This window comes from Cyphomyrmex costatus, unplaced genomic scaffold (genome assembly GCF_001594065.2).
Source record: "Cyphomyrmex costatus isolate MS0001 unplaced genomic scaffold, Ccosl1.0 scaffold1053, whole genome shotgun sequence".
In the NCBI taxonomy this organism is placed as follows: Eukaryota; Metazoa; Arthropoda; class Insecta; order Hymenoptera; family Formicidae; genus Cyphomyrmex; species Cyphomyrmex costatus.
This window is the reverse complement of record NW_017275012.1, coordinates 53,156-71,292: the sequence shown is the minus strand read 5'-3', so window position 1 is coordinate 71,292 and position 18,137 is coordinate 53,156. Positions and strand designations below refer to the sequence as shown.

Genomic DNA, 18,137 nt, shown 5'->3' with positions numbered 1-18,137 from the left:
ATATATTTTTATATTATAATAAATAAATTGCAAGTTTGAATAATAAATATTCTCTTTTTTAGGATTAAAAAAAAATGATTTTCTAATATGTGTGTGCTATCATTAATTGATATTTAGAGAGAGGACTCGCAAACTTTATAATCAAATATATTTCTTAAAGACATAAAAATTGCCCTTGAAATTTTGTCTTGAGCTCTACATGATATCCTTAAATAACCTATTGAAGAGACAATAATATTTGTCTTCTTCCGCAAGGTTCGTCAGGGCATGAGTTATGCAATTAAAACAATAATGGTGCTCGCTCCCAACACCGGTAACTACGAGCAATTTCAAGTTGATTATGATGCTCCATCTCGTAATTCGTGATACGGACGAAGTATTGCGAAAGTATTCTTCGTACTGTAATTATATTTCAAAAGTGATTATAATATCGGGTAATTATAAGATCGGTTGACAAAATACTAAGCTTTTCAGGACGTACAATATATTTAATACAAAAAGTCAATAAATAAATTTGCGGAAATTGAATTTTCTCAATAACAAGTGTTTCGTACGTTCAATCAATTGGTAAACGTTTTACGTTATTTATTCCAACGAGCGGAAGTTGATGTATGTATGCCAAGAGGTGGAAGGTATTGTAAAACCGTTATGTAAAAGACGTGACATTCGTTGGTATTTTTTACTACGACACCGTGTACATTTCAGTAACAGTGATCGATTAATCAAATTACATTAATTATAAAAACTTTTTGTTAAAAATTAAATAGAATTATTGAAAAATTTATTCAACACGATTTGGTAGACGCAGAGAATGGAACAGTGACATACAGCGGAAACATGCACAATACAGATTGATCTCACGCTCACAATTAATTCAAATACGTCAATTCAAATTCACACAAGTCGTCAAAATGATAACAGCCAAGATTTTATTCACGAGGATCATAAAGGATTTCAAATCAAAAGAGCTGATGCCATTGAAGCTAATATTTTTTGTTCAAGCTTCTAGTAAGTATAATTTAGGAAGTAATTTTTAAATTTGAAAGTCTATTCTCTCTTTCTGTTTCACTTTAAGACTCTAACAAAATAATCAAATAATTGAATGGAATTAAAAATAAGTAAAATTTTTAAATAATTTTTCTTCACCATAACAAGATTTTTAACTGCGATTTTGCTTTAGCGCTTTACGTGTTGTATCCATACTTGACCATACACATGAGAGAACTGGGAATAAACGTGGAAGAAACGGCGATAATGAGTGCCATCACTCCTCTGGTAGCTATGGTGATGCCGCCGCTTGCCGGTATGTTAGCTGACCGGATAGGAAACTTCAGAGTGAGTTAACTAACTTTCTTTGATAATGTCAAATACTAACATATAAGCGAGATGTTTCCTTCAACCATTTTTCTCGTATTTTACCGTTGTGCTATTTATTTTCTCATCATCTTGTATCACTATATTTACACACATATTTACACACAGAAAACTACTTACTGTGCGCAAGTAATAATTACACGTTTCAAGTATTTCAAAAGTATTCTATGCAACCACACATTTATCATATGTTCATCATAAACATCACATTATTGAAAATATACTTTGATTCTTAGTAAGTTTGATACTTCAATAAAAAGTATTAAATTAAAACAAATTCGATTTGTTTCATATATAAAATCGCTTCCATTAATTTTATAATATTCTTAAAAAAAAAATAAATTCTTATTTTAAGAGTACGTAATAATGAATTTTTTTTCATAATTGTGTACTATATATAAAATTTTGTAATATAAGTATATTTTAAGATTATTATAAAGAATTCTTTGTTAAAGATAACCGTTATTAAAAGGAGGAAACTAAGCTGATTAATCACTCTTCTTAACAATAAAATGAATACCTGCATAATGTAGCGTATCCTTGAGATCTTTGAAGAATCTTTCCAACAGATTTTACTGTCGGTGTTTTCCGCCTTCGGAGGTTTAGCGGCATTATTACTATTACTGGTGCCGATCGGCAGAGTGACAGTACATTTCCCTCAGAGGATAATCATGGACCTCGGTTGTGAAGGTAGAAACGGTTCGCTACTACATACAATGAGTCAGATTCATCCGTGTGAAACGAAATTAGAATCGGAGATCGCTGTAAAAGTAGAAAGTTGTGGGTAAGCAAAAAATCTCAATTACATGTATCATTAGCTTAATCGCAGGACTGAAATAACGTTGCAAATTTATTATATTACGTAACATTATTTATGTCACATTTTTTATGTCACGTTTTATTCTCTTTATCTTTCTTTGTGATGAAATGTGTTCTTTGTCTTGTAAATTGTTTTATTGTCATGAATGCTTGTTTCAGTATATTTTAGGAATATTTGCAGGTCATCCTGTCATCGCAATTTAAATCACGTAGTATATTAAGGAAGTTACTTGTTATTTACTTATCACGAATAGTAATCTCGTAAGACAAACAATTTTTCATATAAACATATATATATGAACATTTGGTTTTCCTGTTTGTTTCAAATTAATTTCTTCAGCTCCGAGAACGAAATTATATAAATACTACTATATATTCACAGTTTCACTATAATGTCTTAATAATAGAAGAACCATTTATTATGCAGAATGATAGTTCAATCGGTTACTTTGAAGTCATTTATCTAAAACCGTATATGCTGAACAAAGCTCAAACATTACCATTTTTTTTGCGCAGATTCGTATGTCATATAGAGACAAACAACGAGACGGATGGAAATCAGATTCTGAAATCAAGGCTTTATACGGTCCGACATCTCAATTTTCAGACTGGCGTGAATACTTCGTACAAATATATTGTTGCTCCGAACGAATTGGCAACGGTACGTTGTGCATTGAACATATGTCAACAGACTGTCTGTTACTGAGTTACGGATACTCGATACCTAATATTGAATAACAGATCCCTGGTAAAGAAAAATTGATAGAGAACGATTAAGAACGATAGCATTTCTATCTATTTGTATTGTTTTATATAAGTTTATATCATTTTCTATCGACTTTGCGAGCATCACGATTGATCGTCTATGAATTCTATTATATTTTATCAAGTTTTATAAGAATTTTACAAGATTCCTATAAGATTTGATTCAAATTGGTGAATTTACGAACCAGATTCCATATTCAAAATGACAGAATTTTTCTATCGTTCTCTATCAACTTTTTTTAGGATAAGCAGTGGGCTTAGATAATAGGATAGATACGTTATTGTCGGCCAACGCATGAAGAGATAGTAAAGTGCAATGTACGCATTACTTAATCTTTAAAACTATTTGTAGAACTAATTATCCATTTAAAAGTTTCAGAAAAATGTTTACCTATTATTATCTTGATATTATTTTAAGTAAAATAATGAACGTTATACAAATTCTTGTAAAAATCTAATTTAAAAAAATTTATCGTACAATTTAATTTATATCTTTGTAAGAATTATGCTAATTTATTTCGCGTTTTTGGTATTACTATAATGCTGATAAATGTTATATTTTAATTACAGAATATGAAGCAAGAAGATATGAGGGAACATCGACAATTAAAAAATAATGAGTTTTTTAAAACGACCATTCGACAAGTTTCAAAGACTCACTACTTTTTTCCAACAGACCAGTTGTTCTCATTCTCATGTATGTCTTTGCCGGGACACGTTGAAGATATTGATAATTTTACTACCGAAACATCGTATAGAATATCCGGAAATCATACATCATGCGTGTTTGATAATTTAATGAAATCGAAGGTAGAAAAAAGAAGAATAATATACAATACTTCGTAACGTAATAAATATTCGTATGTATTGAAAAATATCAAAAGATTGACAATTCAGAAATTGTTGCCTTTTTATATTTTATATAACGTATTAAATTTAAAAAAAAAGATGGATTAATAATTACTGTTTAAAAAAGAAACAAAAAGCTCAAGTAAAGTTACACATTTTTTAAGGATCACGTCAACCGAACGATAAATTATCATTTGTACAAATCGAAAATTAAAAGTTTGAAACCAGATGAAGATGATTTACGAGAAGAACGGCAAAGATATTTATCGGAAGAAATATCCTGGGCAGGGAAAGATTTTCAAAAACCCATTTGCGATAATTCAGAGTCCATAAATGATCAAATCACGATACAAGTGCGGCTCTATGATCACGAAGCGAATCTAGAAGCAACCAACCGAGTCTTGAACATAAATGAGTGTAGAAAGAAGTGTATAGTTACTTTACCTCGCAACGCAGTGTGTTCTAACATGAATATGGAAGTCGAATATAATGTAAAGCTAACATTCTGGATTTATCTCGTCATTCGAGTATTTATAGGTACATATTTCAATTATCTTTCAAGATAAACATCTTTACTCAAATACATTTTTTTAAACTCTTTAATATATTAGCTGGGTAATCATTAAATCTTTCAAAATATAATTTTTTTAATCTAAAAAAGAAAGTACCGTTTCTTATAGTATTTTTGATGTTGAATACAGTTCCAGCCGCTAAAATGTTTCATCGTACAAAAACTTTAAAAAAAATTGATAGAAAAATTATTTTAAAAAGTTTGAACTGTAGTGTTATATTAAGTATAAAAACTACAAGGAATAATTTTTTCTTTAATTGTGTATAGTTATCTGACAGCTATCAGCTTTGTTATTGATTTTATGTCAGTATTAAAAAATATAAAATTCTATATTTCAGGTATTATCGGAGGTACAACTTTTGCCATGTTCGAAGGTGCTGTAATAGCGATATTGCGAGAGCAAGAGGCAGATTATGGTCTTCAAAGAATTTACGGCAGTATAGGAAGCATGATTTCGTCACCCTTATCAGGTCTTCTTATAGATTATGCTAGCAAGGGTAAAGGATATACAGATTTTAGGCGAGTAATTTAGTTATAATTTACAGGATGTCCTATAATTGATGAAATCAGAAAGGGTTAGTTTTATGCGCCAATATAAATCGAATAAATAAAATCTTTCTGTATAAAATTTGATTTTTGAGGCATTCTACATTGTGCGATTCTAAGATGAAACTTTATGACATCGCTAATAAAGATCTTATTAATTTTCAGGCCAGCATTTTACCTCTACGCAGCACTGAAACTTGCATCGGGTGTTCTCATGTTACTGATCAACTTAGAATTCAAGGCACCTGCTAAGAACGTTGTACGCGATGTTTTCACTGTTCTGAGAAACCTCGAAACTGCCGTACTTTTCCTCGCTTGCTTTGTCCTCGGTAAATTACAAATTGTCTAATACGTCTAAATATTCATTGTTGATTTTCGAAAAACATTTTTCGACGTTGTCAACAAATTATTTGGAGAAAAGGCAGCACTTAAAGAAAAGAAAGATTTTTGACAGGTACCGCCTGGGGATATATCGAGTCGTTCCTTTTCTGGCTAATTCAAGACCTAGGAGGATCTAGATCGCTTATGGGTATCACAGTAGCAGTAGGCGGTATTGCTGGTGTACCATTGTTGGCACTCTCAGGACCAATAATATCAAAGATTGGTCACGCGAACGTGCTTTTCATAGGTTTCGTGTTTTACGCCATCAGGCTTTGCGGTGAGTACGATAACGGTGCGAAATAATTGACAGCGAACAAACGTAGACACGCGCGTTTAAAGATATAATGAAGTGCTTCCTGCAGGCTATTCTTTGATTTACGATCCTTGGCTTACTTTAATCTTCGAGGCATTAGAGTCGGTTACAACATCTCTCAGCTTTACCGCAGCCGTCACTTATGCTGCAAAATTATCAACTACTTCTACCGACAGTTCGATACAAGGACTGCTTGGTGGCGTTTATTATGGAGTTGGTATGCTCATAGATTTATTCAATCGCTTCTTGGCAATAATAAATAAATTTCCTGTATTAAGTATGTGTTTGAAGTATTAATTTTTTGTATTGATCTACATTTAATGTACTGATGTAATGTATTGATTGTATTTTTATATTATAGGCAAAGGTTCCGGAAGCTTAATCGGTGGTTATCTAATGAAAGCCTTTGGTACCAGACCAACCTATCAGATTTTTTCTGTAGTAACTTTATTGACTGGTATAATATATTTTATATTTAATGTAACTTATTTAAAGAAGCGATCGCAAATCGAAGGTAACGACATTGTAAAAAAGAAACCAAAAAATATTGACAAACAAGATAGTCCCGAAAAGCATACGAATGATATTAGCCTCGAAGAAAAATCGCAACAAATTGATAACAAAAGCAACATAATGGGAAATGATAACAAAGGATTTGTAAAAGAAGAATCGCAACAAATTGATAACAAAAGCAACATAATGGGAAATGATAATAAAGGATTTGTAAAAGAAGAATCACACAATAACAAAAAACCAGATGAATTAGATTTAACTGAGATTAAAGATATCAGAAACGCTAAAAATATCGACGATATCGAATCCAATTACAAAACATAAGGACAAATTAGCAACATAGAGTAATACAATTCAAATAAAGGTTGAAAAAAGTGATACGCAAAGAAGCTATTAATTCGAATTTTGAGACTGACAATTTAGATCAGAGTAAAATTATAGTAGAAAAAAAGAGATTGAATCGCAAATCGACAAGCATATCGATTGAGTTTACAGGAAGATTTCTGAGGATTCCTGATTTAACAGTAGTCAATTGAAGAATTCAATGCGATGTAACAGCATAAGCAATTTTATTAAGCTTTGAGAGAAATAAATTTTAAATTTTAATTATATGTGAAGAAAAAGATAAAATATTTATTATCATGTATAATATTTAGATTTATGTCAAATAGAAGATAATTCGCAAATTTAAAAACAATATTTAGAACTCGAATTAGCAATAATTTTAATAATATGTAAATATCACAAGATATAATCTGTAAAATATAATCTCAATATATTATGATAAACAATCTCTCCCTGTATATTAATATTTTTCCTTCTCTGCTCTTCAAGTGTGCGTGTACGGAATAAATTAATTACATTAAAAGTTATAGATGTATATAGATATAATGTTTTCTGTTCTTTTATTCTCTTATTTTATGATCATATATGATTATATTCTATATTTATATAGGAGATATAAAATCAATAGTAAAAGAAAAGATGTTAACGAATACAGTTACATCAAAAACAAAATTATGTCAAAAATATGAAAAGTTCTTTGTACATATATTGAAACCATGTGTATGCAATAAATTATTAATAAAAAATATTTTATGTTACACATTCACGTAACAACTGTAATATATTTTTCAACATTATATATGTTTTCGCATTATAAACAATGAAAATATAAATTTGCATTATTTAAAAAAAATAAAGAAAAATATAAACATGTTTATAAATGTACGTATATCAGTTCTTCAAGATATTATTGTTAATAAAAATATATCGATACCGGAATCTTTCTCTCAGTATCAATAACGGGAGACAATCTGTTTATTCGCAACACAACTCATAACGGATTATTACGGTTTGCAAAGTAAATTAGAGCTATTTTGTCAAACGTCATTTCTTCTCGTTAGCGCAGCTGCACCGGCTGAATATGTTTTGTCTGCGACAGTCTCGAAATCGTAGCAAAAGAGCGCTGTATAATAACGTAAACATTAACTGTTGGTAGTCTCGCGTCTTCCTGTCTGTAAAACGGACAATATGTAGATAATGACAAACGCATTGCTATGACGTGAAACAGTCAAAATTGTTGCTCACAACAATGCTGAACGCATGCAGACAATATATTTACGACCGGTCAAGTGGTAGTTACAGTTACAAGTCTATATAGAGGGCATTCGCTCCAGAATCATGGTCATTCATCTTTGAATATCAGCATGTTACGTATTTTAATTTTGGTTCTCTTCCTACGCCTGTCTCACGCCACGCTGTCATCGGAAGTAACGTCATACGCGAGAATATCGAGAAACGGACAGCCAGGAAGTAGCTTCCACGATTCTTTGTCGTGGATCACCAGGTGTGTAACGTCAAAATTAATTTTATAGCGGTAGTAAGTATACCGGTAGTAGAATACAATGATTCTGAGATATTATAAGAATTGAATGTGAGAGTCTGTACATCTTAGGCCTGTAACGAGAAACGATACGAGCGTGGAGAGCGAAAATAGAAGTTTAAATGACGTTGTTGTCACAGCATCGCCCGTGTACGTAGCGCCCAAGACTCCGAAACTGAAAAAAGGCGAAGCGATCGATTATCCAGTCGGTTCAAGGTAAATTCAGATATTGACAGCAACGAATGTATTACTAATCACTAATAGCCTATTGTGTTCAATTTATCATTAATTACTAATAGCCTATTGTGTCTATGTATAGATATTCGACGCTGGATCGTGAAATGATAGCCAAACTGGACGCGAGCAAGAAACGAATTCAACAGCGATTTAATGTCCCTGCGGCTGGACTCTTCATCAAAGACTCTTACGTTCCCGCAAACGGAAGACCGCAGAAAGGAGCGAGTACGTCAAATGCGGAAAGTTCTCCGAGCATAAACTCATCCGCTTTTTCCGGCCAGATCTTTCCTGGCATATACGAATACAGTCCAACGAACCCAGACTCCGATGACGATGACGAATCACCGATGTCTAAACCAATAATCAGCAAATATCCACCTGCACCTATGGATGAGGTACGTATATAAATACATATTTCATTATCATTTCTATTAACGGATAAATGAATAAATTATTCATGCCATTGCTCATATCTTTTGAACACGTTCAGAAAATTTCTTGTTCGAATCTCATCGCATTATAGATTCCGGATTCCTACAAACCGCCGCCAAACAAATATCACGCCAGTGGCGAGCACGAAATGGATTACCCAAATTTTGAAATAACTTCCTCATACGAAAATAACGGACCTGGATCGAAACCTGCGAAATTTGCGAATCATCACGACCATTCATCTTCATTCATAGAGGATCCATACGAGCACGATCACCACGATTTTCATCACGACGTGATTTACGATCATATACCCGTGTATCATGAGCATCATCCCACAACGGAAGAACCAGAAATGAACGATCAGCGACTTGACAAAAGGCCCTACTCGTATTACTTCATAGGAAAGAAGCTTTGGTATATACCATTGTATTTCAGCATCTATCTTATCATATACATAGCGGCACTCGTACTGAAAAGCGTCGCCCGACACAAGATCAATCTTCCAACTCGGCTGGACGAGGCCGTCCATCACCGCGATAGACGCGAATCTAGCGAAGGATGGTGGTATTTTACTGAAAGAATACTCGAAGGGATTGAACGATTTGCTGAAACGTCCGGTATAATTCCTGAACATTGAATAAATGGCCTGAAGAAGGTCCCCTAAGAAAAAATCAAATATTTTTATTAATGATTTGCCGCTGAAATACTTGTGTGTTCAAATACTTCTGAATACAAAGCGATATAGATGATATATAGAGATAAGTTCATGATACATAAGATATTGTTAAGAATGCTTACCATTGATAAATATATAATTATTTATAAGATAAATGCATATACATTATATTTGTCATTTATTTTAAATAAAGCAGTTGTGTTAGACAATATACAATAATTATGTAAAAGTTACAAATTATATTATATAGATTTAAGTAAATTATATAAAAATAATTTTTAGCTACGATTTTATTTCTGTACTTATTACTATTCCGCCATAATCAATTTGTTAACTGTATTTATGTTAATCATTTACTTACAAATGAATACACGATACTTACACACAGATCCTTGCAAACATAATGCTTAACAATTATAAGTAAATATACGATACTGATTACGATATTATTGATGAATTTATTCGTTATTGTGACAAAATATTTCATAAATTCTTTAATTTGCTTCTCAGATTCTTACGAAGAAAAGTAATAATAATTAGATAAGCTGAAAACTAGATTTTTGCAATTATTTTTGGCTCCTCAATTTTTTTAAATTCCTGAATTTTTATTAGTTTGCTTTATTAGTAAAAATTTGTATTTTTTAAACTTTCATAACGTATGCCACACATACACACACACATATCAAAATTTCCAGTACATTATTAAAATAATTTGTAAGACATGGTATATACATTATATACAACTCAAAGAAAAATGATCGTTAATAGGTACATTGCAGTTACTCACCAGTTTACAATATTGTGCCAACGGGATCGGCCTAAAAGCGTGCTAATGACTTACTGAGAAATCTGTTCGGTTATAGCAAAAAAGTTTGCTTAACCTGTTTAGTGTTAAACGATAACAGGCCTGATCTATTCCAAATTTCATTGACATTTTTGAAGCATACATGTATAATCACAAATATTTGACAAATATCGAAACGCAATACATGTACTTTCATATAAAGAATAAGTTAAAACATTTTATCATTTAGCATTAAACAGGGAACTAAGCAGACTTTTATGCTGTAACTGAATAGATTTCTCATTAAGTCATTACTTTTAGACCGATGGCAGCTTAATCACTAACTACATTAATTTTAGGAATCGCTAGGAGATAACAATTCGCATCGTTTAGAAACAATCGATAAAATTTAGTGATACCAAACGTTTTGACGGAATCGACGGAAGCGACGATGCAAAAGATCTGTAACAATTAGAGTAATTAGCGCTTATGAATTTATGTGTACTTAACGTTACTGTCGATACAGTTACCGTTGCACTTATACCGGATGAAGCTGCTAGTGAAACTAGGTCCAGGAATCGCATTCAGTACATCAGACGACCAAAGGTTTTCCACTTCGGAGCTTTTCTGCCGATGCTACTTCCAAATACCGAACTTTTTATCGCATGGGACAGAGTGTGGAATGACAAGTGTAAAGTGACATGGTGTCCATCATGTGTTTTAAAAGACGAACCGTGCAATATATCTTAAAGATTAACATGGGTTAGTATTACTTTATATTAAAAAGATACGAATGCCGTGTATGAAAGCAAGTAGTCAAATTCTACTACAAATACAGAAATATAATAGAATCTGTTAACAAAATGTAATGATAGCTAATTCATTGCAGAAATCGCGAGCGCGGAGTCTGTCATTTCATAATCATTGACGGTAATTTATATTTCACTTGTATGATTATAAAATGATAGATTCTACTGGCAATCTGCTGTCAGATTATGTCGATAGACTCTACGGGCGGAATACGAGTTCAGTGTGAATGTAGTTGACGTTAATCCGCCGCAATATCCTGCTCAAACTTGCTAGCGTAGATGCTAATGTATTGCTAGTACGTTGCTAATATTTTATACTTGTTAGAAAAGTATCGATGTGTTTCCGACATGTTTATTAAGAATTGTACGCAATTTTCATTATCAGGGTGTCTATCTATAAGTAAATGCCATTTAAAATAAGTAGGAGATACAAAAAGAACGCAAATATATTTTCTTTATTATTTCTTTAAAAGCTGATAAGGCAAAAAACATTATTTCCTATATTATTTAAATAAATAGAACACTATATTTTGGTTTGTTAGTTAATGAAAGCATTTTCTACTATATACTTTCATGGTACTACAAAAATATAATGCTCCATTAAAAAAATATAAGATAATTTTAATACACACACACAATCTAAAAAAATTCAAAAAACAAAATTTATTTGCATTATTAGATACGGTTTATCAAACGATACTTATCTAAAAACACCATGCATATGAATAATATTCTAATTTTATAGAATCAATAAACAGTCGATTAGTCTGCAAGTTTGTTCTGTTGTCGATTTGTATTTATCACGCATCTGGTGACATGAGTCTAGAGAATGCAGAAGGATTGATTTCGAAAACAGAAACGTCTACAGAAAATCTTGAATTAGCTACAATCCCGCAATCTATCAGGTAAATATCTATATAAATTCAATTCCTTATTGATCTTAGAGTGAGACCATTTAATATCAGTTTGATATTTCCCGTTTCTATCAGTGTAGATTAACTTTAATCTTGATTCGACCTACTCTTCATCTTTTTCTAATTCTTAGAACTATATATTATACATACTTATAACTAGAGAAAAATGAAGAGTTAATTGAACCAAGATTAAACTTGATGAACTACATTGTTTATTAGAAACGGATATAAACAAACTATAATTTGCATCTCGAGAATATCTATAAATCAGAATAAAATTTTATCTACAACTTTATATGCTTAGGTATATTTCAATGTACATACATGTAATTAATTATTGTATTTTATACGTAACATATGTATATTCTGATTGAATTGTTTTTCTAAATTATGCAATACAATTATAAATAGGATAGTATTTCGTGAATTTTAACGCAAAATTTAAATTGCAAGTGTAGTTTGCTACAATCGCTCCTAATGTTAATTTCAATTGCGATATATTTTAAAAGCGCAATTTTTAATGTGAACATAAGAAGGAAATTAAATCGATGGGAATCAGTTTAATTGACAAGACTAGCATTCTTGCATTCTTTATTATTCTGCATAACGCTAAACCACATATTATCTACAGAAGCAGACGAAACAGAGCGCATAGATGGGATTACAACACTAGAGGTGACAACACCGATCATCAAACCCACGATCACGATGAAGACATAAATGACGACGAGCACGATCAGACAAAAGCGATGGATCGACCTAAGACTGATTACTGGGTCGGTTATTATGATTTTTTGATAAACGAAGGAAGCTACAAATTCTGGGCCGTCTTTCAGGTAATAATTCTACGACTCGATCTCCTGATTTTTTTTCCGGTTTTAATCATATGACCTTGATTTAAATACACGTGTTATTATATTTTTCAGCTCGCGACTGCAGCTCTTTTGGTCTACAGTGCTTTCGCAGCTCTCTATTATGCCAAAGTGAATCCACAGACCACGGACGATTATTTCGATGATATATTCCGCCGACGACGAAGAAGACGCCGCTCCCTTCCGCTCGAGGCCCGAGACAGACCCTTCGCCGGACTCGACACCGTCACGTTCCAAAGGATAATTGAGGCCGTCGAACGAGCACGTTGATTACCGTTTCGATTATTTCTTTAACAAAGGAAGATTACATCATACAGTGATAAATAGAAATAACTAAACGATCAAATACACTGAGGAATTTTGATGAGACGAGTCTCTGAAAGTGCGAGGAAAAAACGGCGTGAGATACGAAAATGCAATCGACCTCGTATTTCCTGGAAACAGGTGATTGCTTCTAATTAGCGCGGAATTAGCGAGCATAATGTAACACTTATATTTATAAGAAGTCTTTACGGTTAATTCTGAAAGTTACTAATTTAACGGTGTACATAGTATAGAATTCAATGTGTGCATGTGTACATGTGTTAGTGTTAATCCACGCACGATATATTTGTATAGAGATATTAAGATTGAAATGTGCGTCAAATAAAAGAGAGTATCGGAAAGGTTAACCGCGGACAGAAAATAGATAACGAAAATAAAGGACAAATAGTTCATGTCGGCAAACAGTCGTTTTGGAAGGTAATCAATTAAATTAAATTGGCGACAACTCGCATGTATTACGTGTTCGGACTCGACCGAAGAGAATAAGCCGTGGGCCCGAAAGCCTTGAGGCCGGCTTGAACGCGGTGGATGGCTTGGTGGGTAAATATATGCGCTATGGGATCAAAACGTAATAAAAATCTGCCGAAAAAATGTCAATCGATAAATCAGGTATGACACGGCGGCGGCGAACCGCAGCACGGATCGTCGTGCGACGCCGATGTCACACGCGATGATGCTCCTTCTTCCTATCCTTCGTTATAAATACATATACATATATTAGTTATAAAAAAAAATAATTTTGTTGAAGTATCTAAACATTTACTTACATCAGCAAATAAATATTTACTCGATGAAACAAAGATTGTCGAGTCAAATTTTAATGGTTCTTATACTAAATAAATGTACAATCTTTACATTTAGTAAATATTTGTTCGGTACTGTTTAAACAAATGATTTATTAAAAGTTAGTATATTTTTTCAATGTATTGTAGGTAGAGATCTGAAAATAATTGTGTAAAACGCTTAAACTAATTGCTAGAATATGAAATACTTTTTGCAACATTATAGAATCATCAAACTTTCTTGCTACATGATTATTTTAATAATATTAAATATAATATAATTATATTCAAATCCATGTCGGGTCTAATTTTTAGATATTTCTCATCATTTCTCATCATCTGTATACACTATATATACACGTATTATACATACATATATTTATAGAATAGACACGCTGAATAAAAGTGAATTTTATCATCGAATGAAAAGAGTAACGTATATATAATTGAGAGATTCCAAGAGTCTTCCGGGTCCACATCAGAGGCCACATCTGTACAATATCGCAATCTGTTAGATCGTCCGTTTAATGGACCGAATGCGGCAAAATGTTGGAACTTCAAAGGAAGATGCACACAGTTAACAGAAAATTATTCGAATTTTGGGGGAGAAGAAGTGGGAAGAGAAAAATCAGGAAGACAAGCGGCCCCGCTCGATACGGCCCTGTAAAGATCACCCAGAGCATCTTACCGGCACGACATTCCGCCACGTAGTCAGCTGCAAGGGATACCTTAAGCGCAAGTACGGCAATCTTACCGGGGGACCGGATGCCGCGTCCAGGCGCGCGCGGGGAGGATCGGCGGCGAGTCGCGGGAACTGCCATTCCCGCGCGATAAGGAGAACGCGGCGCAGCCACGCGGCGGCCGGCGGTGTGTCGTTTTCTCTTTTTCTGTTTCGGCAAAATTTTTACAGATAAATCTTCGGTGGATGAAGGGAAACGACGGAGGATTACGCCCGTCCGAAATCCAGACCGCGGGCGATAAAAAGTGTTATTTACAGCTCCTCGGTACGCCGGCGCGGCCACCATCGATAATTTCCACCGGCCGTTCCTACGCGCCGCTCCCGCGAGCGATCGGAATAATAATACGCGATAATAATAGTGGGATTAACCGACGTCGCGGACATTCCTGTGTCGAAAATTTTCATACCCTCGCTTCCAAGATATCTGAACCAGCTTCTGTCGATATACATCTGCCAATTTTTGCGAATATGGATATTATAGAATAAATATAGTGGAACTTGAGCATACTATTCTCAACGCATTAAGATCGAGCAGCCACCTTACTCTTAGCACTTTCTCGTCAGTCTTGTTCTAATTTTACTATATAACATGTACGAATAAAGATGTCATTAATCAAAACGTATACATTGTCAAGTAGCAAATCTATTTGAGATAGCGAGAGAGCATGTAAGAAAAGATGCTAAATATAAGGAAGTTAAAAATGCTGAGATCTAATTATATCGCGATATTGTAACGTAATGCAGGCCTGAAGCATGTCTGGTCTTTTACGATGAGCATTTCTCAACGTCTGCTGAAAAATTTTGCAGAAAATTTATTATTAAAACTTTAATGTAACCAGAATTTTTCGAATACCAACTCAATTTTGATTGAAGGAAGAAAATACTGAACTTGTATCGACGATCTTTCAAAGCTCGTTGCCTGCAGATAAGGACCATTATTTATAATTTAATGATAATCTTTGATCAAAAATTCTTTGCCGATCATGGCTGAGCTCTCTTCCCTGTTTCTTTTCTCCCTTTTCATTTCGTGCTTGCTCCCTCTTCATTCAAAACGATAACAAGCATTTGAGTAATGACATATCGGCAAACTTGATTATAACATAGGTTAGTATTTTAATATTTTAGTGAAATTGTTTTACATCATAAACTATCGTGCTTTAAATTAATCAAAATAAAATTTGTATATTTTAGATTTTAAAATTATACGAGAAAAATATTGATATAAAGATTATAATAATTTTCTTCTCTCTCTCTTTTTTTAGAATATACTGACATATATGATACGAAAACTACTTTATTTTTATTCAAATATTGTGTACATTTTATATTTTGTAATGACATTATTGTGTAATTCTTTGAACACTTTAATGTAGATACAATTTAAAACAATCAGATGGCACTAAAATTTTAAAACTTGTTGAATAGTTATTTTATACGAGACTTTATAGTCGTCAAAAATTCTTGAGATAAAAATTACAATATCGGTGTATTAACTTTATGTTAGACCTAAGAACAAAATTGATTGCGTAATAAGTGCTGTAAATACATGCACGGTTTAACCGGTGAGATACATGGGATACAATTTTATACTGCATGTGTCCACCGTGGAAAATCACGGGATCACAAGATTCGCTACCGTTAGCTAAATAATAACGAGATAAGACAACGGTAATCTAGGCATCATTATTAATAAGGGCGCGAGCCGTCTAATAAGTAGCATTATTGCGTTGCTCCACCTGACATGCAAACAGTGAGATTACGCAGAACTGTTGTCTTCGTAAAATTATTGTATTAATAAAATGAGTGTGATGGTTTACCATTTTATTGTTCGTAACATGAATTATAATTCTGTAAACAAATAAATATATTTCTAATGTAAATACGCGATTAATGCTTTTTTTCAATATAAAACATGTAACTAGTGTAATATCTCTGCATACGAAATTATATATATATTTATATTATTTGATATTTTTTTATTATCTATTTTATTATCTTTTTTCTTTTTCTTTTTTTTGTATTGCTCGTGCTAAAAATATTATATATATGAAAAAAATAATTGCTGAGATATTAAAAATTTTAAATAGATCTGAAAATAATTTTGTGAGGACTATTAAAATAATTGTGTAAAAATTAATCATGATGAACAATGCTGTAAAAGGTTTTGACATTTCAACAATCAACTTGACCGTCCTACTTAATTATTTTAATGATCCAACAAAATTATTTTCAGATCTGTATCTAGCTATTATAGATTTTTAAATACTTCAGCAAAACTGTTCTTTTGCATATTTTACTTTTTGTGTTATCATATTGTTATTCTGCGCACGTTAATAGATCAATAATAGTGAATAAATACTATATGTATAAAAATATAGATATATAAGAGAATATTTGGTTTATTATAATTTATTTTGAAATATGTTTGTAACACATATCGAAATCTCTCTATGCAGCGCTCGAGATCTATGCGAGCATTGAAATCTCTTTGACGGGCCATCATTCTTCGAGAGTACAGTGTACTTTTTTACGACTTTTCGCTACATATTCTTGTAGAAAGAAACATTACGGTAAAATAATTGGATTTTATGAGTATGTTCGACTCTTTCGCACTTTTCAAGATGACAAAAAATGTTAGTTGTATCATTGCTCCGGTCGTTTAGTTACGAAAACATGGTAGTTTTCTCAAAAATAGTGCAGATTTACAATGTAAAGCACCGTAACCGTGGGAATACGTAAAGTCAGCGTGGGGAATTCGTTGGGATGATGGTGTGTAAGCCGAATATATATATACCTGGGACGCGCGACGTGAGAGACTTGGCCGAACGGGAAGAACGAAGATGAGGAACGGCGGTACCTCAAGATCTCAGATTGTCAGTTGGTGGTCAGCCGTCACGTAGAAAGGACGTGGTGGTGTGTCCCGCTTGCTTCGTCGCGCTTCACCTTGCCCGCGCTTCACCTCTTCTTGCTTCGAATCGCATCTCGGAAGAAGCATCGCTTGCATGGACGCTTCATGTACGTGCTCTCTTCGAGAAATCAACAAACGCGATATGATTTATACCGACTGGCTACCGGTGCGCGGGTCAATAATTCGTTCATATAAGTAAAATTTTTTTTTTTCAACAGCTAATAATAGTTTATTATGAACTACCTCAGTACATTGATCGAACAGTTAATAATTAGCAGATGAACGCAATCAACTGATTAATACAAGTAATTTGCGACTTAGAGAATATATTCCAAGTTACTCCGCATTGGCTTAACGGTATCTTCGGACATCGAAAAGTGCATTCCCCTGCAACTTTGAGGAATACCGCACATACGATTACTTTTTTGGTCCCGTACGTTGATCCATTAAAAACGTTAATTATTGTCTAATCGAGCCTGCAAAAGAATACCTTAAACGAAATCTGGCTTTATTAGCGAGTCTAATAGCAGTTATAGAGACAGCAGCATCTCTTTTTTACAATGAGAATGCGAAGAATGCTTTGACACGATCAGCCTCCACGCGATTATCGTCATGGTGCACCATCGTGGAATGTCATAAAA

The 18,137-nt window shown here is 33.0% G+C and overlaps 2 protein-coding genes across 2 annotated transcripts; both read left to right on the top strand.

Moving 5' to 3' along the window:
• The first annotated feature begins 492 nt into the window (after nt 1-492).
• On the top strand, nt 493-6,712 carry LOC108774550 (uncharacterized). Its single transcript, XM_018540693.1, has 12 exons — nt 493-632; nt 803-1,008; nt 1,181-1,335; nt 1,944-2,158; nt 2,710-2,854; nt 3,529-3,768; nt 3,972-4,344; nt 4,717-4,897; nt 5,090-5,253; nt 5,379-5,582; nt 5,668-5,835; nt 5,980-6,712. The coding sequence occupies exons 1-12, from the start codon at nt 616-618 to the stop codon at nt 6,453-6,455; spliced, it is 2,544 nt and encodes an 847-aa protein (XP_018396195.1). The 5' UTR covers nt 493-615; the 3' UTR covers nt 6,456-6,712.
• Nucleotides 6,713-11,773: 5,061 nt separating this feature from the next.
• On the top strand, nt 11,774-13,013 carry LOC108774257 (uncharacterized). The gene is made up of 3 exons (XM_018540322.1): nt 11,774-11,862; nt 12,503-12,707; nt 12,798-13,013. Exons 1-3 carry the CDS (start codon nt 11,774-11,776, stop codon nt 13,011-13,013), a joined length of 510 nt encoding a protein of 169 aa, XP_018395824.1.
• Nucleotides 13,014-18,137: the final 5,124 nt, after the last annotated feature.